At 35.5% G+C, this 14,604-nt stretch overlaps 2 protein-coding genes across 3 annotated transcripts in view; both read left to right on the top strand.

Moving 5' to 3' along the window:
* Positions 1-691: 691 nt before the first annotated feature.
* LOC137574383 (uncharacterized) lies at positions 692-1,129 on the top strand. Its single transcript, XM_068286677.1, has one exon. The coding sequence runs from the start codon at positions 692-694 to the stop codon at positions 1,127-1,129; it is 438 nt and encodes a 145-aa protein (XP_068142778.1).
* A 6,634-nt stretch (positions 1,130-7,763) lies between these two features.
* Positions 7,764-14,604, top strand: part of me31B (ATP-dependent RNA helicase me31b) — a 41,982-nt gene continuing 35,141 nt past the window's right edge. The window contains exons 1-2 of one of the 2 annotated variants that reach the window (XM_068286678.1): positions 7,764-7,901; positions 7,966-8,054. In XM_068286678.1, the coding sequence (XP_068142779.1) occupies positions 7,990-8,054 (65 nt within the window). In that variant the 5' untranslated portion in view covers positions 7,764-7,901; positions 7,966-7,989. The remainder of the gene's footprint in view (positions 7,902-7,965; positions 8,055-14,604) is intronic. The other variant, XM_068286679.1, reaches the window with a different exon arrangement.

Raw genomic sequence — 14,604 nt, 5'->3', positions numbered from 1 at the left:
AAATTGTTTACTATCAATTTTTTGTTTTGGACCCTAGTTAAAATAAAATCAGTTCTCTGCTACACAATATTTCTTCACTTTTGAAAAAAATGTCTAAAGTTCCAGTAGCTTACAGGGCTTCTGAATTCCAGGGGCCCCAGCGTCCATCATTTATTAAGTTTAAAAAATGATTCTTACTGGGAACCTCGTACGAAGGGCCCTAATGACTAAAAACTGCTACTCTACTATATGAAATTTCATCATAAGGGGGGTCAAGAATGCGTTAAACTCGGCGAATTGGAGCAGGATTCTGTATTCCCGGCGTTCCATTCAAGTTCCTGAGCATCTAATTATCCTAGTGGAGGATTATTTTAGAAATCGAATACTGCGATACAGCAGAAAAGGCTCCAAAATGCACTTGGTACAAGAAGGTGTTCCTCAGGGCTCAGTTTTGGGCCCCCTATTGTGGAACATAATGTATGATGGAGTTTTGTCTCTACCACCTGGCAAGCAAATCATTGGTTTTGCTGACAATGTGGCGCTTTCCTCGGTTGCAAAACACATTCACGAAGCAGAGGAGAAAACTACAGAAGCAGTGGCTCGCCAATGCAGGACTCCAACTGGCAGATCACAAAATGAAGGCTGTGTTAATAAGCAGCCGAAAAACTGTAGAAAGAGCTAATCGGTGAGGGCTTTAAAATACCTGGGAGTAATGCTGGACAATCGACTCAGCTTTAGAGAGCACTTGACGCACGCCAGCACAAAAGCTGCAGACGTTGGGCGAGCTATAAATCGCATCATGCGCAACAAACGGGGCCCAAGACAAATGCAACGGCTACTGCTAGCGTCCGTACTAACGTCGGATATGCTATATGGCGCACCTGTATGGGCATCCGCGATGGAGCAGTCAACATATCGGCGCGGGATGGAGTTAACATACCGACTGATAGCGATTCGGGTATGTCGTGGCTTCCGAACTGTCTTTGACGAGGTGGCTCTGGTCATAGCTGGGATGACTCCAACTGATCTGCTAGCACTTAATAGGAGGCAAACCGTGGACACAGGCGGGAAAAAGCGAAGCAAAAGCAGCTGCAAGACGAGCGAGCATGGAAGAGTGGCAACGCAGATGGTCCACTTCTACAAAGGGTAGATGGACTGATCCCCACTTTCCAGACGAAACGGCGAGGTAACATTTGAGTTAACCCAAATTCTGAGCGGTCATGGCTGTTTCAGGTCATACCTTCATTGTTTTGGCAAAGACAGCAGCCCCGAATGCTCCCTATGTCGTAATGACACGATCTAGGAGCCGGAACATGTCTTATTCAGTTGTCCAAGATTTTTCTCAGAGAGATTCGAACTAGAGTCCAGTCTAGAACGGACGCCCACAGTAGAAAACGTGGTCCCACAAATAACTGAGAGCCAGGAGAAGTGGTCAGCATTGTGTGTATATATGCAGCAATGTAATGGAACGTCTAAGAAACTTGGGATGGGCATAATAGGCCCGTCATCGTCCTGTGAAACAATTCTCCACGGCAGTCCCGCAGGTCCGCGATGGCATCTTTTCTTTCAGAATTATCCTCCTTTTCCTTCTTTTTTTTTGTTGTTATTTAAATTTATCGTTACTTGTTGTTATTTTTCTTAAATAAACGAACTAAAAAAAAGACACACACACATACTGAACTGTTGGACAGCAAGGACTGACAGGAAAACGAATAAAATATTTCCTTAGGGATCGAATGGTAATAAATATGAATGTCGTCTTTATTCTGTTGTGTTTGTATTGGTAAATTTCTCATCGTTCTTTTCCACATACCTTTTCACTCAAATGATTGCGAGGGTGGGTTATAAAAGTTTAAAATTCTCACATACATCGATCAGAGTATAGAATAAATGAATTGGAAAATAAAAATGAGATGACCGTTTGTTGTTGTGGTCGAGAGTAAGATCCTGGCAATAGTCTTACTTGGAATCCCTAGTAAAGTTGTTAAAAATTGTTATTCAACTTTCGTTAGTTTCGAGTTTTATTCAACCTGAATTAGAAACTTCACATTTATCTGCTAATTGATCCTTAATGTTCCAACTACCTTAAACAAGTAAACATGATGTCCTTTGTATTACGAATTATAATTTGAACCAAGCCATATCATATCCAAATGTGGACGGGCGTTTTTGTCTTTTATGAGTTCGGAATTTCCTTTGGCATTTTCGTTGTTTGCCCCAAAGAGGTTTATTTCAGCTGCCTGTTTATAATGGGGGAAAGCCACACAACAACAAGCATATCAACAACAAATATCAAAAAAGTTAAATTCGGCTATGCCGAAGTTTATATACCCTTGCAGACCTTGACAATAATAATTTTACATTTTAAAAAAAGTTCATCAATATACAAACTACAATTTGTTTTTTTTCTTCCCTCATTCCCTAAGCAAAGCAACACATACAGTTCATGTAGAGTTGCGTCTGTGTGTGTATGCATGTGCTCTGTTGATTTGATGATGACCTAGTAAGCGTCAAGCAGCACTGCCGGCAGCGATTGAAACGATTTATATTGACTGTAACTTGTGTTCTATCTATCCGATCGGATTGAAATCTGAGTTATTATATCCAATACTATCATAGTAGTAAATTTCATGGGGATACTCCAATTTTTATGAAAATGTTTGTTCTGGAGCTTTATGATATAGTATTCCGATCCTGACAATTTTCATGCTTTATTTCACCTGGGTAATCAAAAGCCCCCAAAAAAATTTCATTGCGATAGATGGCTGAGTAAAACGCATACGCACGGACGGACGGGCGGACAGACGGACATGGCTATATCGACTCCGCTTCTCATGCTGATCAATAATATACATATATACTTTATGAGGTCGAAAACGTCTCCTTCTGTGCGTTACAAACATCTGTCCAATTTTATAATACCCTCTGCAAGGGTATAAAAACAACATCACAGACACCCAGTGAACATACACAAACACCCAAAAACCGTGTCAAGCAAACCATTAAAGAGAATCCCAAGAAAAAAAAAGCGAGAAGCAAAAACAAGGCTCATACATTTTAATTAATTTTAACCTTTTTGGATATTTAATATTTACTAAAAATTATATTATATACAAAACTTTGTCTAAGCAAAACGAAAACACCAGAAATACAAGAAGAACCTGAAAAACTGAAATCTGTTGGCGGTAAAACTTTGCTTAAATAAAGTAAAAGAAACTTGTATTAAGTAGCTAAAATAAAAAAATAAGAGAGTGAAGAAGGGAGAGAACAAAGAGACAAGTGGACGAACTTAAAAAAGAACACTCTCTTACAATGCTAAACATTCGGAGCTCTGTCCGAAACTGAAATAGGCTTTGAATTTGACCCACAAGTGGTTGAACCTCAAATCGTACGAATTGCTTATATTTATCCATGATTAGGATACGATTCAAGCAAAACTTGTGAACAACATGTCGTATGAGTAGTATATATGCAAATGTACATAAATCAAAGAGTTGAAGTCTTAAGAATATAGTATTTACTTTGGTTGCCAATTAAGTTCTATCACACTTTATGTAGGTCGTTCAACAGCTCAAAATTCTCATCGAGTTGAACTCAAGTCAACTCCCGAAACAATATTCTTGAGTCAAAAGGTACGATTAATCCTCCTTTGACCGTGAACCGAGATAATGTGCGGTTGACAAAATGTTACTGAAAAGATGAAACCCACATTCACATCCACATCCACGTTTTCATATGGAACCGCAGACACAAACACATTTTCTCAGAAGTGGATATGGCAGGCCGAGACCCTGCGAAAGGCATCGGCTAGAGGAAGGGTTGGTGTGGTGGGTATGGGGTGGTTGAAGGGGTATCAGAAACCGCTTTTGTTTATCTACTTTATACTAACATCAGGCACTTTTGCTATCTAATCCAGAGCATCCCGACAGCTACTTAATGTCATCAGTGTGCCACTCGCTGGCATTTTCTAACAAGGACATAAACGAGGTCATTGCCAAAGTGCCTAACGATTTTTGAATTTGTTAACAAGAGTTCAAGTGAGACGGCGTCGCAGCGTCAACTGAGAAGGACATTAAAGGTTCTCAGGACAACAAATTGAATAATCGTTTGCGCTTACTTACGGATACTAAGCATGGAAAACTTAGCTCCATTTGTTTCATGTTCTTGTTCTTGTCCTTGTTGTTGATGTTGTTGTTACTTGTGAAGTTTGTCGTTTTTTGGACATTTATAAGCAAATCTGGGTTCCATACAATACATTGCAGCGGGTCTGCTGGTCTCCTTTGTGCTCCACTTTTAACTAAATCAAATTCAAATGGAACCTGAAGCACTTGAATTCAAGGGTAAAAAGTCTGTCTTCCCAAGGTTAAAGGAAGGGGCCAATCCAAGTAGATAAGGATAGAAACTCAAAACTTAATGCAGAAATCATTCATACGCACTGTTGGCACTATAACATTTAAAACAATCGATTACCGGCAAGGTCGCACGTAAATTTTCTAGAATTTTTAGGTTTAATTTTTGTTAAATATAAAGAGGATATAAAAATTAAGAATCCCACTTGTAATATCGAGTGGTTGTTTCGTGTTGTTTTCCAACACGGCTGAAAGGTATGAATTAAACTGTGTGAAACCGTGGTGCGAACGGGTAAAGACAGTTTTTCCATCCAATTGAAGATCTATTCAGATTAAGGAGACTAGAATTTAAGATCTTTATCCATAACCCCTAGTTAGTTTTCGAAAAAATCAGTTTTTTTTCATTATTGGTGGCGGAAGTGTTAAAAAGTTTGACAATTATTTTCGGCGAGTTAACTAAACGAATATACAAAACAAATTTGGTGGCTCTAGCTCATATTGCCTCCGAGATCTGCTGGTTCATACAGACAGACGGACGGACGGACAGACGGATATGGATCGACTCGGCTGTTGATCCTGATCTAGAATATATATACTTTATAGGGTCGGATAAGCTTGCTTCTGCCTGTTTTTGGCAACTTTAATATAGCATTTCACCCTATGGGTGTGGGGTATAATTGAATGTCGTTAAGCAAGTTGTTTAGTTACTGATGATTTTGCATTAAAACAGTGAAAGGATTGATGCACTTATTTGTTTAATTTAACAATCCAATCCAAAATCCAGATTTTGTGGCATTAACCTTAAAAATTTGTTGAAACAAAATCGTATTTAAACAATTTCTTGTTGGACAGAATACTTTGAATATATCGAATATTTTTGTTTTTACTGCACCTCTGAATTTTTGGCACACTTTTAAAGTCTGGTGTTTAGTCAGCTGTTCACTCTGCCAAAAAAGCGGGAAATTGTAGGCAAACTTTGAGCCTGTGTAAAAAATTAACAAACAAACTTTAAAATAACATTTGTAATGGATAACATTAATCAAGGTATGTAGAATGTAAATACTGCACGAAATTTTAATTTGTATATGTTAATTGTTTTTTTTTTGTGTAATGATTGTTTATGTCCTAAAATAAAGAAAAGTTAACCCACGTGTGCGTCAATTGTGGAATGGAAACTAACTTTCTGTTCTGTTTCTAATTATAGTAAATTACAGCTCAAACTATGCATTAAATTTTGTTATGATTACTTTTTCCGAGTTTTTCCGAGGTAAATTTATATTATCATCTATTTTAGAAGCAAACGTCAAAAATATCTTATTTAAAATAAAACCAAAGTTGTTTATTTATAGTTTGTATTTCTTAATCAAGAAACAAAATTTTTTGTTTATTAATAACAGTTCAAAACAAAAGATTAAAATTTAAGTTGTTGACTTTTAATTGCTATAATTATTTTAATACCAAATTAATTTTAATCACATTACGTATACGCTGCGTGGGCTAGTATGGGAGGTCAAGAGAGCGTGGTCAAATCAATCCAATTTTTTTTTTTTATTCTGCATCCTAACATGGTTATATGTGCAAAGTTTCAACTCTGTAACTGCATTCCTTTTAGTTAATGCCACAAAATCTGGATTTTGGTCCACAGTGCGGTGTAGCAAATCACTAGAACTGTTATCAGGCAGAATTCCGCTGGCAACAACATGGTTGACACAAAGGCCAGTTCGAAAAGTGAATCAAAATTGTTGTATTAATAATTTGGTATTAACCAAAGTAAATGGTATAAAACATAAATAAAAGCATTTTTAATTAAGTGACGATCTTTGCTTTTTAATAAATCGTGTTATTTTTGTGCATTGTGCACGAAAAAACAACGATTTGATATTGTTGTGGTGTGCCGAATATGTGAGGCCGCTATTTCAAATTCAATATTTTTTCTTAAAACAATAAAAATTATGAATTTCTTGGATTAAGCTTATGGTAATTTAAAAACAAAAACAGAGGGCCGGGGCTAACTTCGACCGCGTCAAAGTTTGTATACCCTTGCAACTTTTTTGGTAACTCTTTCCTTACCTATTAGCCATCAATGTGGAAGAACGTTTTATCTAAAAAGGCTTAAATTTGCGAAAGAATGGCCTACAATCTTAGCATGGGAAATAACGAAGATATTGATCAAAGTCACTGTTTTCCACCGATCGTTCCTATGGGAGCTATATGATATAGTCACCCGATCTTGAATAAATTTGGGACAGTCTTTAACAGATGCATAAAACTGACAAAAGTCGCGTAGAAAGTAACAAAGTTATCGACAAAATTCACTGTTTTCGACCGGTCGTTCCTATGGTAACTATAGTCATCCGATCCTGATCAAATTTGGAACAGTCGTTAAAAACTGCTATAGACTAACTAATATTAAGTTTCACGACAATAGCTCAGAAAATAACGAAGTTATTGAGAAAAGTCACTGTTCGTAACTTTGGCGTTCGTATGGGAGTTATATGATATAGTGGTCCGATCCGGCTGAATTTCAACTCTGTAGCTGTAATAGTCTAGGAGGAGTTTGCGTTGACCCAGACGGACGAACATGGCTATTTGAACTCGCCTCATCATGCTGATCAAAAATATATATACTTTATTTGGTAGGAAATGCTTCCTTCTATGCGTTGCACACTTCTGACCAAAATTAAAATACCCTTTTTGCAAGGGTATATAAATAATTATATCGTTTTCTATGTCTTAAATAATATATTAATGGAACTTAATAGAAAAGTAAAAATACTGGGAAAATTTATTGATACACAATTACAGCCCTATCAAAACCAACCATGTTCGAAAAAAGCAAATCTCTCGAAGTTCTGCAGCACCGGATATGTAACTGACAGTGTTTTCTGTAGCTGTTTTGAAATGAGTGGACTTTTTTAATATTTCATTCGGTTAGAGTATAATTATTTAGTATCAATGAACCCGACTGTCCGTTGCCGCTATCAAAATTTAAGTGCTTTAGTTTCGCATGCATTTGAAGCTGATCAACGATGTTTGTGCAAACTACGAATAGTGGATGTACAAATGTTGCGTTTACCAACAAATGCGTATGAATCTAAAAATCATATTATAATCATATAATGCTATCTAACTTACTTCTTCATTGTTAAATATATTTCTCTATTTCAGCCACAAAGTCGCTGCATCGAATTCAAACACCAAAAAAATTTTACTTCAAATATATTGCGACAACATAAAAATGGTAGGTCCTACAACCTAGTAGTTCATATGTATGCTGCCCTGTGGGTATATGCTATTAAATAATTCTCAAATTTAGATTTTGCTGTTTTTTTTTTGATATTCCGAAATGTACTAAAAGATTGGGATGTTTACTCGCTTTATAACTTAGATTTACTGACGGCTTTAGAAAAAATATTTGCAGTTGGCATTATTGATAGCATGTTGTAAGCCGCTACATTATTCTGTCACTGTCGTCAATTTAGTCTCATATAATTGTTAGTGTTTGACATTACTCTTGTTGCGATTAATATATTTTTTCAATTCACGAAGATTTTTGCAAATATAAAACATTAAGTAAATTAAAAATATTTTGTGTGAAAAGAATCATTTGATTTCCTTGAATTTTTAAATATTACAGGTTTTCATCTGCATATTGTTGTAAATGAGTCAACGCATTATGATGACGGAAAAAGTTGCTGCTGCTCATACGAATTTAATAAATAAAGGGTTTGTATTACTTATAGATTAATACCATAAATTTATCTATTATTTAAGATGGTAATTGGTATGTATGTACATATGTATGTTCACAAATATGTATGTATGAATGTGCAATATGTACATATACATATTGTATGTTCTGAAATGCATGTACATATGTAGTCGGTGGCTCAGTGGAGACCTATTAAACCTACAATTCTGGTGTTCTCTAGTTCGAACCCCGACATATGTACATATATACATTTGTAGGTGGAATTTCCCCCCGATGAACCAATACTGAAAGGTAGTTCCATCGGGGATAATGGAAATGATTGTGGATACATACATATGTATGTATGCATGCATGCATATGTATGTATATAAGTTTGTGCAGGTTTTCCATATGCGGCACAAAAATACCGCAACAAATGTATTTTGAAATACATGGTATGTGTGCATGTACCGCATTGTGAACACAAAAATGTATATTTTGTATGTACATACATACATATGTACATATGTATGTATGTTAGTAGTTGCACAGTGGCTCAAAAAATCTACAACTAAAATTAATTTTAATTCAATTACCGTAAAAAAATGGGAACAGATGGGGTAGGTACCGGACTAAAAGAACATACGGTATTTGAAACAAAATAACATCAATATATAAAGCATTATTAAAGGTACCATTAAGGTCTTTAAAAAATAGTCCCAAAAATAAAAGCTTGTCTAACCCCTCGAAGTAGAAGTCCTCTGTGGCGTCAGGCCATGACTTAAATAAATCTTTTCTTGTTTTCAGATCTCTTTTAAGAACATCATCTTTTAGATGATCATAAAAAATGACTATAGATGTAAAAGATCGTGTCGTTACGTCAATAGCTAGTTTGCGTACCAATTTCTGCCTAGTTTTGTATCTTTAATGACTTTTGTCAACGTACTCTAAAATAGACATGTTATCCGATTTTTATACCCTTGCAGATGGTATTATAAAATTGGTCAGATGTTTGTAACGCATAGAAGGAGACGTTTCCAGCCCCATAAAGTATATATATTCTTGATCAGCATGAGAAGCTGAGTCGATATAGCCCTGTCCGTCCGTCTGTGCAAATCAACTTCACGCCGCCATCTTAAGAGCTATCGAGATGAAACTTGGTATTTGAACAGATAAAGTATGAAAATTGTCAGGATCGGACCACTATATCATATAGCTCTAAAAGAAACATTTTCATGAAAATTGGAATATCCCCATAAAATTTACTACTATGATAGTATTGGATATAAAAACTCAGATTCCAAAATTTGAATCTGATCGGATAAATAGAACACAAGTTACAGTCAATATGCAGTGTTGGAAGAAATAATAGAAACGGCAACCTTTTTTTCTTTTGAAATCATTTTTTTCAATGTTGGTGGAATTTTTCGGCCTGAAAATCAGTGTTTAAGAATGTGGGATAGTAGTACTGTTATTTTCATTCCTTTTTACACCGATTTTCGCGAAACTTTTTCTTCTATACGCTTTTTAGTAGAACTACCACGTGTTTCGGTTGGAAAAAATAATAGAAACGCTCAGTATTTTTCACGTCAAAAACGTTTAAAAGCTCATAAAAGTTAATTTTTGGTTTTGTTTTAATATTCTTTAGTCGTTTCACCCTTACTTTTTAATACTTCGCGGCAACGACGTCCCATGGAATCAACTAACTAAGCACAGATTGCTGGGTCTATAAGATACCATTCATCCTGGACTTTTTCCCATAAACCTAGACTATTTTTTGGTTTATAACCAGCAATCCTCTCCTTTAATATTCCCGAAAGGTGTTCTATTGGGTTTCAGTACGGGAACTTAGACGGCCACTCCAAAACATTAACTTTGTTGTCTTTGAACCACTTTTTTGCCAGCTTGGACGAGTGTTTGAGATCGTTATCTTGCTGATATTCCCATTTCAAAGGCATTTCTTCTTCAGCATAAGGAAGCATAGTATTGGGAAGGATATTTACGTAGTCGATGGCACACATTTTATCCTTAATCCAAAATTACGGACCGACACCTGAGAAAGAAAAGCGTCCCCAAAGCATAATGTTTCCACATCCGTGCTTAACGGTCTTTACAGTATGTTTTGGATCATAAGTAGTGTTTTTTGACCGTCTTACAGACACCTTGTCATTAGATCCAAACAAATTGACTTTTGTTTCATCCGACAATATCACTTTTTTCCAATTGGCCCGAAGCACATGTTGAGTAGCAAAATCTATTCTCCGTTTTATATTTTGCTTGCTCAAGCACGGTACTTTTTTAGCACTATATGCCTTTAACCCAAATGATACCAATCTTGTCCGGATAGTTCTACTCATCTAGCTTGTTTTTGAGCTTTTACGAAGAAAGGAATGGGTTTTTTTTCGCTTTTCGCAAGATAACCTGGTCAAATTTTGATGTTGTGGTACGTTTCCGACCTCGATAATTTATAATGAATAGATGAAAACACTTTTTTTTTGTTAGCAATTCATTAATTCTGCGATTTCTGCCATTGACCGACCAGAGTTTTTAAGTTTTTTTATGATTCCCTTTTCTTCCTCTGAGGAGTGCGTGCCACGACCCATACTGCATATAATGTTAATAAATTAAAACAGAAATCACAACCAATTTTAATGGATATTAAATACCTTTGATGTAGAATATTAAAATAAAACCAAAAATTAACTTTTATGACATCTAAAATGTTTTTTACGTGAAAAATACTGAGCGTTTCTATTATTTTTTCCAACCGAAACACGTGGTAGTTCTATAAGCGTATAGAAGGAAAAGTTTCGGGAAAATCGGTATAAAAAGGAATGAAAATAACAGTACTACTATCCCACGTTCTTAAACAGAGATTTTCAGGCCGAATAATTTCACCAACACTGAAAAAAATGATTTCAAAAGAAAAAAAGGTTGCCGTTTCTATTATTTCTTCCAACACTGTATGTATATGGAAATACGTATGTACATATGTATGAACATACATACATACATATAAGAGTTACGCTTAAACCAGAGGGCCGGTTGTATACCCTTGCAATATTTTTGGTAACTCTTTCCTTACCTATAGCCATCAAAGTGAAAAAACGTTTAAGCTAAAAAGGCTAATGTTTCCGAAAAAACGGCGTACAATCTTAGCATAGGAAATAACGAAGTTATTGACAAAAGTCATTGTTTTCGAAAGATCGTTCCTGTAGGAGCTATATGACATAGTCACCCGATCTTGATCAAATTTGGCATAGTCGTTTATATGTGTAACAAACTCACCAATATTAAATTTCACGAAATAACGAAGTTATTAAGAAAAGTCACTGTTCGTGACTTTGTCATTTGTTTTGTTTTTGGTTTTCTCGGCTCCTAACAAACTTAATGGAATAATTTGTTCTGTAATTTGTTGGTTATTGTGTTCAGATAATGGACCGTAAGAATTGAATTTCTAGTCGAATGACATATTTTTTATTAAAATCGGATAAAAATTAGATAGTTTAATTAGATGAAATTTTCCACAGTTGTTGGGAAAACTTTATTCTATGTATAAAGATTTGTTTTCGGCGATCCGTGAAAAGGGGGAGAGGGGGGAATTTTCCAATGGCATCCCTATTTCGTCCTTATGAAAGTCCTACCATTCGTAAATGAAGTCTGAATCTAAAAATGAAAATTTCTTCTTAATCTAGACACTTTTCCGCAGCGCTGGTAGTAGAATTGTGAAAAAAGGATACAAAAAGCAATGAGGTGTCACGGGACACACGGGTAGAGCGAAGCTCTCTAGGAATTCGTCGAATTTAGGGGGTCACTGAAGTGTAGCTGAATTTTGTTAATACATTTCGATTTGAAGTCTCACTAAATTGATCGCAATATTGGGGGAGTGAAGGTAACACCCCATGCCAGTACTAGGCGACGCCCTTGTGTACACATACTTTTTATACCCTTGCAAAAAGGGTATATTAATGTTGGTCAAAAGTGTGCAACGCATAGATGGAAGCATCTCCGACCATATAAAGTATATATATTCTTGATCAGCACAACGAGACGAGTTCAAATAGCCATGTCCGTCCGTCCGTCCGTCCGTCTGGATCAACGCAAACTCCTCCTAGACCGTAAGAGCTACAGAGCTGAAATTTTGCATGTAGGCTTGTATATCTCGGATTCAGCCGGATCGGATCACTATATCATATAGCTCCTACACAAATGACAAAGTCACGAACAGTGACTTTTCTTAATAACTTCGTTATTTTATATTATATTAATGAGTTTATTACACATATAAACGACTATGCCAAATTTGATCAAGATCGGGGGACTATATCATATAGCTCCTACAGGAACGATCTTTCGAAAACAATGACTTTTGTCAATAACTTCGTTATTTCCTATGCTAAGATTGTACGCCGTTTTTTCGGAAACATTAGCCTTTTTTAGCTTAAACGTTTTTTCACTTTGATGGCTATAGGTAAGGAAAGAGTTACCAAAAATATTGCAAGGGTATACAACCGGCCCTCTGGTTTAAGCGTAACTCTTATATGTATGTATGTATGTTCATACATATGTACATACGTATTTCCATATACATACAGTGTTGGAAGAAATAATAGAAACGGCAACCTTTTTTTTCTTTTGAAATCATTTTTTTCAGTGTTGGTGAAATTATTCGGCCTGAAAATCTCTGTTTAAGAACGTGGGATAGTAGTACTGTTATTTTCATTCCTTTTTATACCGATTTTCCCGAAACTTTTCCTTCTATACGCTTATAGAACTACCACGTGTTTCGGTTGGAAAAAATAATAGAAACGCTCAGTATTTTTCACGTAAAAAACATTTTAGATGTCATAATTGTTAATTTTTGGTTTTATTTTAATATTCTACATCAAAGGTATTTAATATCCATTAAAATTGGTTGTGATTTCTGTTTTAATTTATTAACATTATATGCAGTATGGGTCGTGGCATGCACTCCTCAGAGGAAGAAAGGGAAATCATGAAAAAATTAAAAAACTGGTCGTTCAATGGCAGAAATCGCAGAATTAATGAATTGCTCAAAAAAAAAAGTGTTTTCAGCTATTCATTATATATATAAACCAGAAAATCGAGGTCGAAAACGTGGCACAACATCAAAATTTGACCAGGTCATCTTGCGAGAAGCGAAAACAAACCCATTCCTTTCATCGGAAAAGCTCAAAAACAAGCTAGATGCACCAATAACTAGTAGAACTATCCGGACAAGATTGGTATCATTTGGGTTAAAGGCTTATAGTGCTAGAAAAGTACCGTGCTTGAGCAAGCAAAATATAAAACGGAGAATAGATTTTGCTACTCGACATGTGCTTCGGGCCAATTGGAAAAAAGTGATATTGTCGGATGAAACAAAAGTCAATTTGTTTGGATCTAATGACAAGGTGTCTGTAAGACGGTCAAAAAACACTACTTATGATCCAAAACATACTGTAAAGACCGTTAAGCACGGATGTGGAAACATTATGCTTTGGGGACGCTTTTCTTTCTCAGGTGTCGGTCCGTAATTTTGGATTAAGGATAAAATGTGTGCCATCGACTACGTAAATATCCTTCCCAATACTATGCTTCCTTATGTTGAAGAAGAAATGCCTTTGAAATGGGAATATCAGCAAGATAACGATCTCAAACACTCGTCCAAGCTGGCAAAAAATTGGTTCAAAGACAATAAAGTCAATGTTTTGGAGTGGCCGTCTCAATCCCCGGACTTAAACCCAATAGAACACCTTTGGGGTATATTAAAGAAGAGGATTGCTGGTTATAAACCAAAAAATAAGCAAGATTTATGGGAAAAGGTCCAGGATGAATGGTACTCTATAGACCCAGCAATTTGTGCTAAGTTAGTTGATTCCATGGGACGTCGTTGCCGCGAAGTGTTGAAAAATAAGGGTGGAACGACTAAATATTAATTTAACTATTTGTTTAAAACTAAAATTAATATGTGCCTTGAACCACAACATTATATTTTGTATTTTTAAGGTTATCGTTTCTATTTTATCTTCCAAGGGAAAGAAAAAATATGCCTTTGTTTTTGTATTAAATTTATTTCAAAAAACATAAAACATTATTTTTTTTATTGCTTGCAACAGTATCTTTAAAAAAAAACCTTCAGCTTAAAAAAAAGTTGTGTTTTGCCAAAGATAGACTCAAAAAAAGAAAAATTGTATGCCGTTTCTATTATTTCTTCCAACACTGTAAATCGGTTCAACCGCTGAAGAATTGAGTTGCAGAAAAGAAATTTTAAAAAGTTAAAATATTATTTTCCAAGGACTGCAATTCAATCCGGTTTAAAAAACTCATAGCAAAAAACGAAATTTGTGGAAAGAGTCTTGAAATATTCAAAATGTCATTGTTTTTTTAAGTCATTAACAGGAGAAGTGTCGGTGGGTGTAGACTTTTCTCCCACCACTTTTTTTGTTTGTTGCCATTAATTTTCATTGTTTAAATCTTTTTACATACATACTTACCTTTTTAAATTTTTGTGGCGAAATTGGAGGTGTCATCGGGCTCACAAAAAAAACTTTTTTTATAATATTTCAGAATTTTTCTGGTCAG

Source organism: Drosophila tropicalis, unplaced genomic scaffold (genome assembly GCF_018151085.1).
Source record: "Drosophila tropicalis isolate 14030-0801.00 unplaced genomic scaffold, ASM1815108v1 contig_445, whole genome shotgun sequence".
In the NCBI taxonomy this organism is placed as follows: domain Eukaryota; kingdom Metazoa; phylum Arthropoda; class Insecta; order Diptera; family Drosophilidae; genus Drosophila; species Drosophila tropicalis.
The sequence above is the reverse complement of the archived record's forward strand: the minus strand, read 5'-3'. Positions and strand labels throughout refer to the sequence as shown.

Coding starts and splice junctions, on each gene's coding strand:
- LOC137574383 (XM_068286677.1), top strand. CDS start 692: ATGCTGGACAATCGACTCAGCTTTAGAGAGCACTTGACGCACGCCAGC.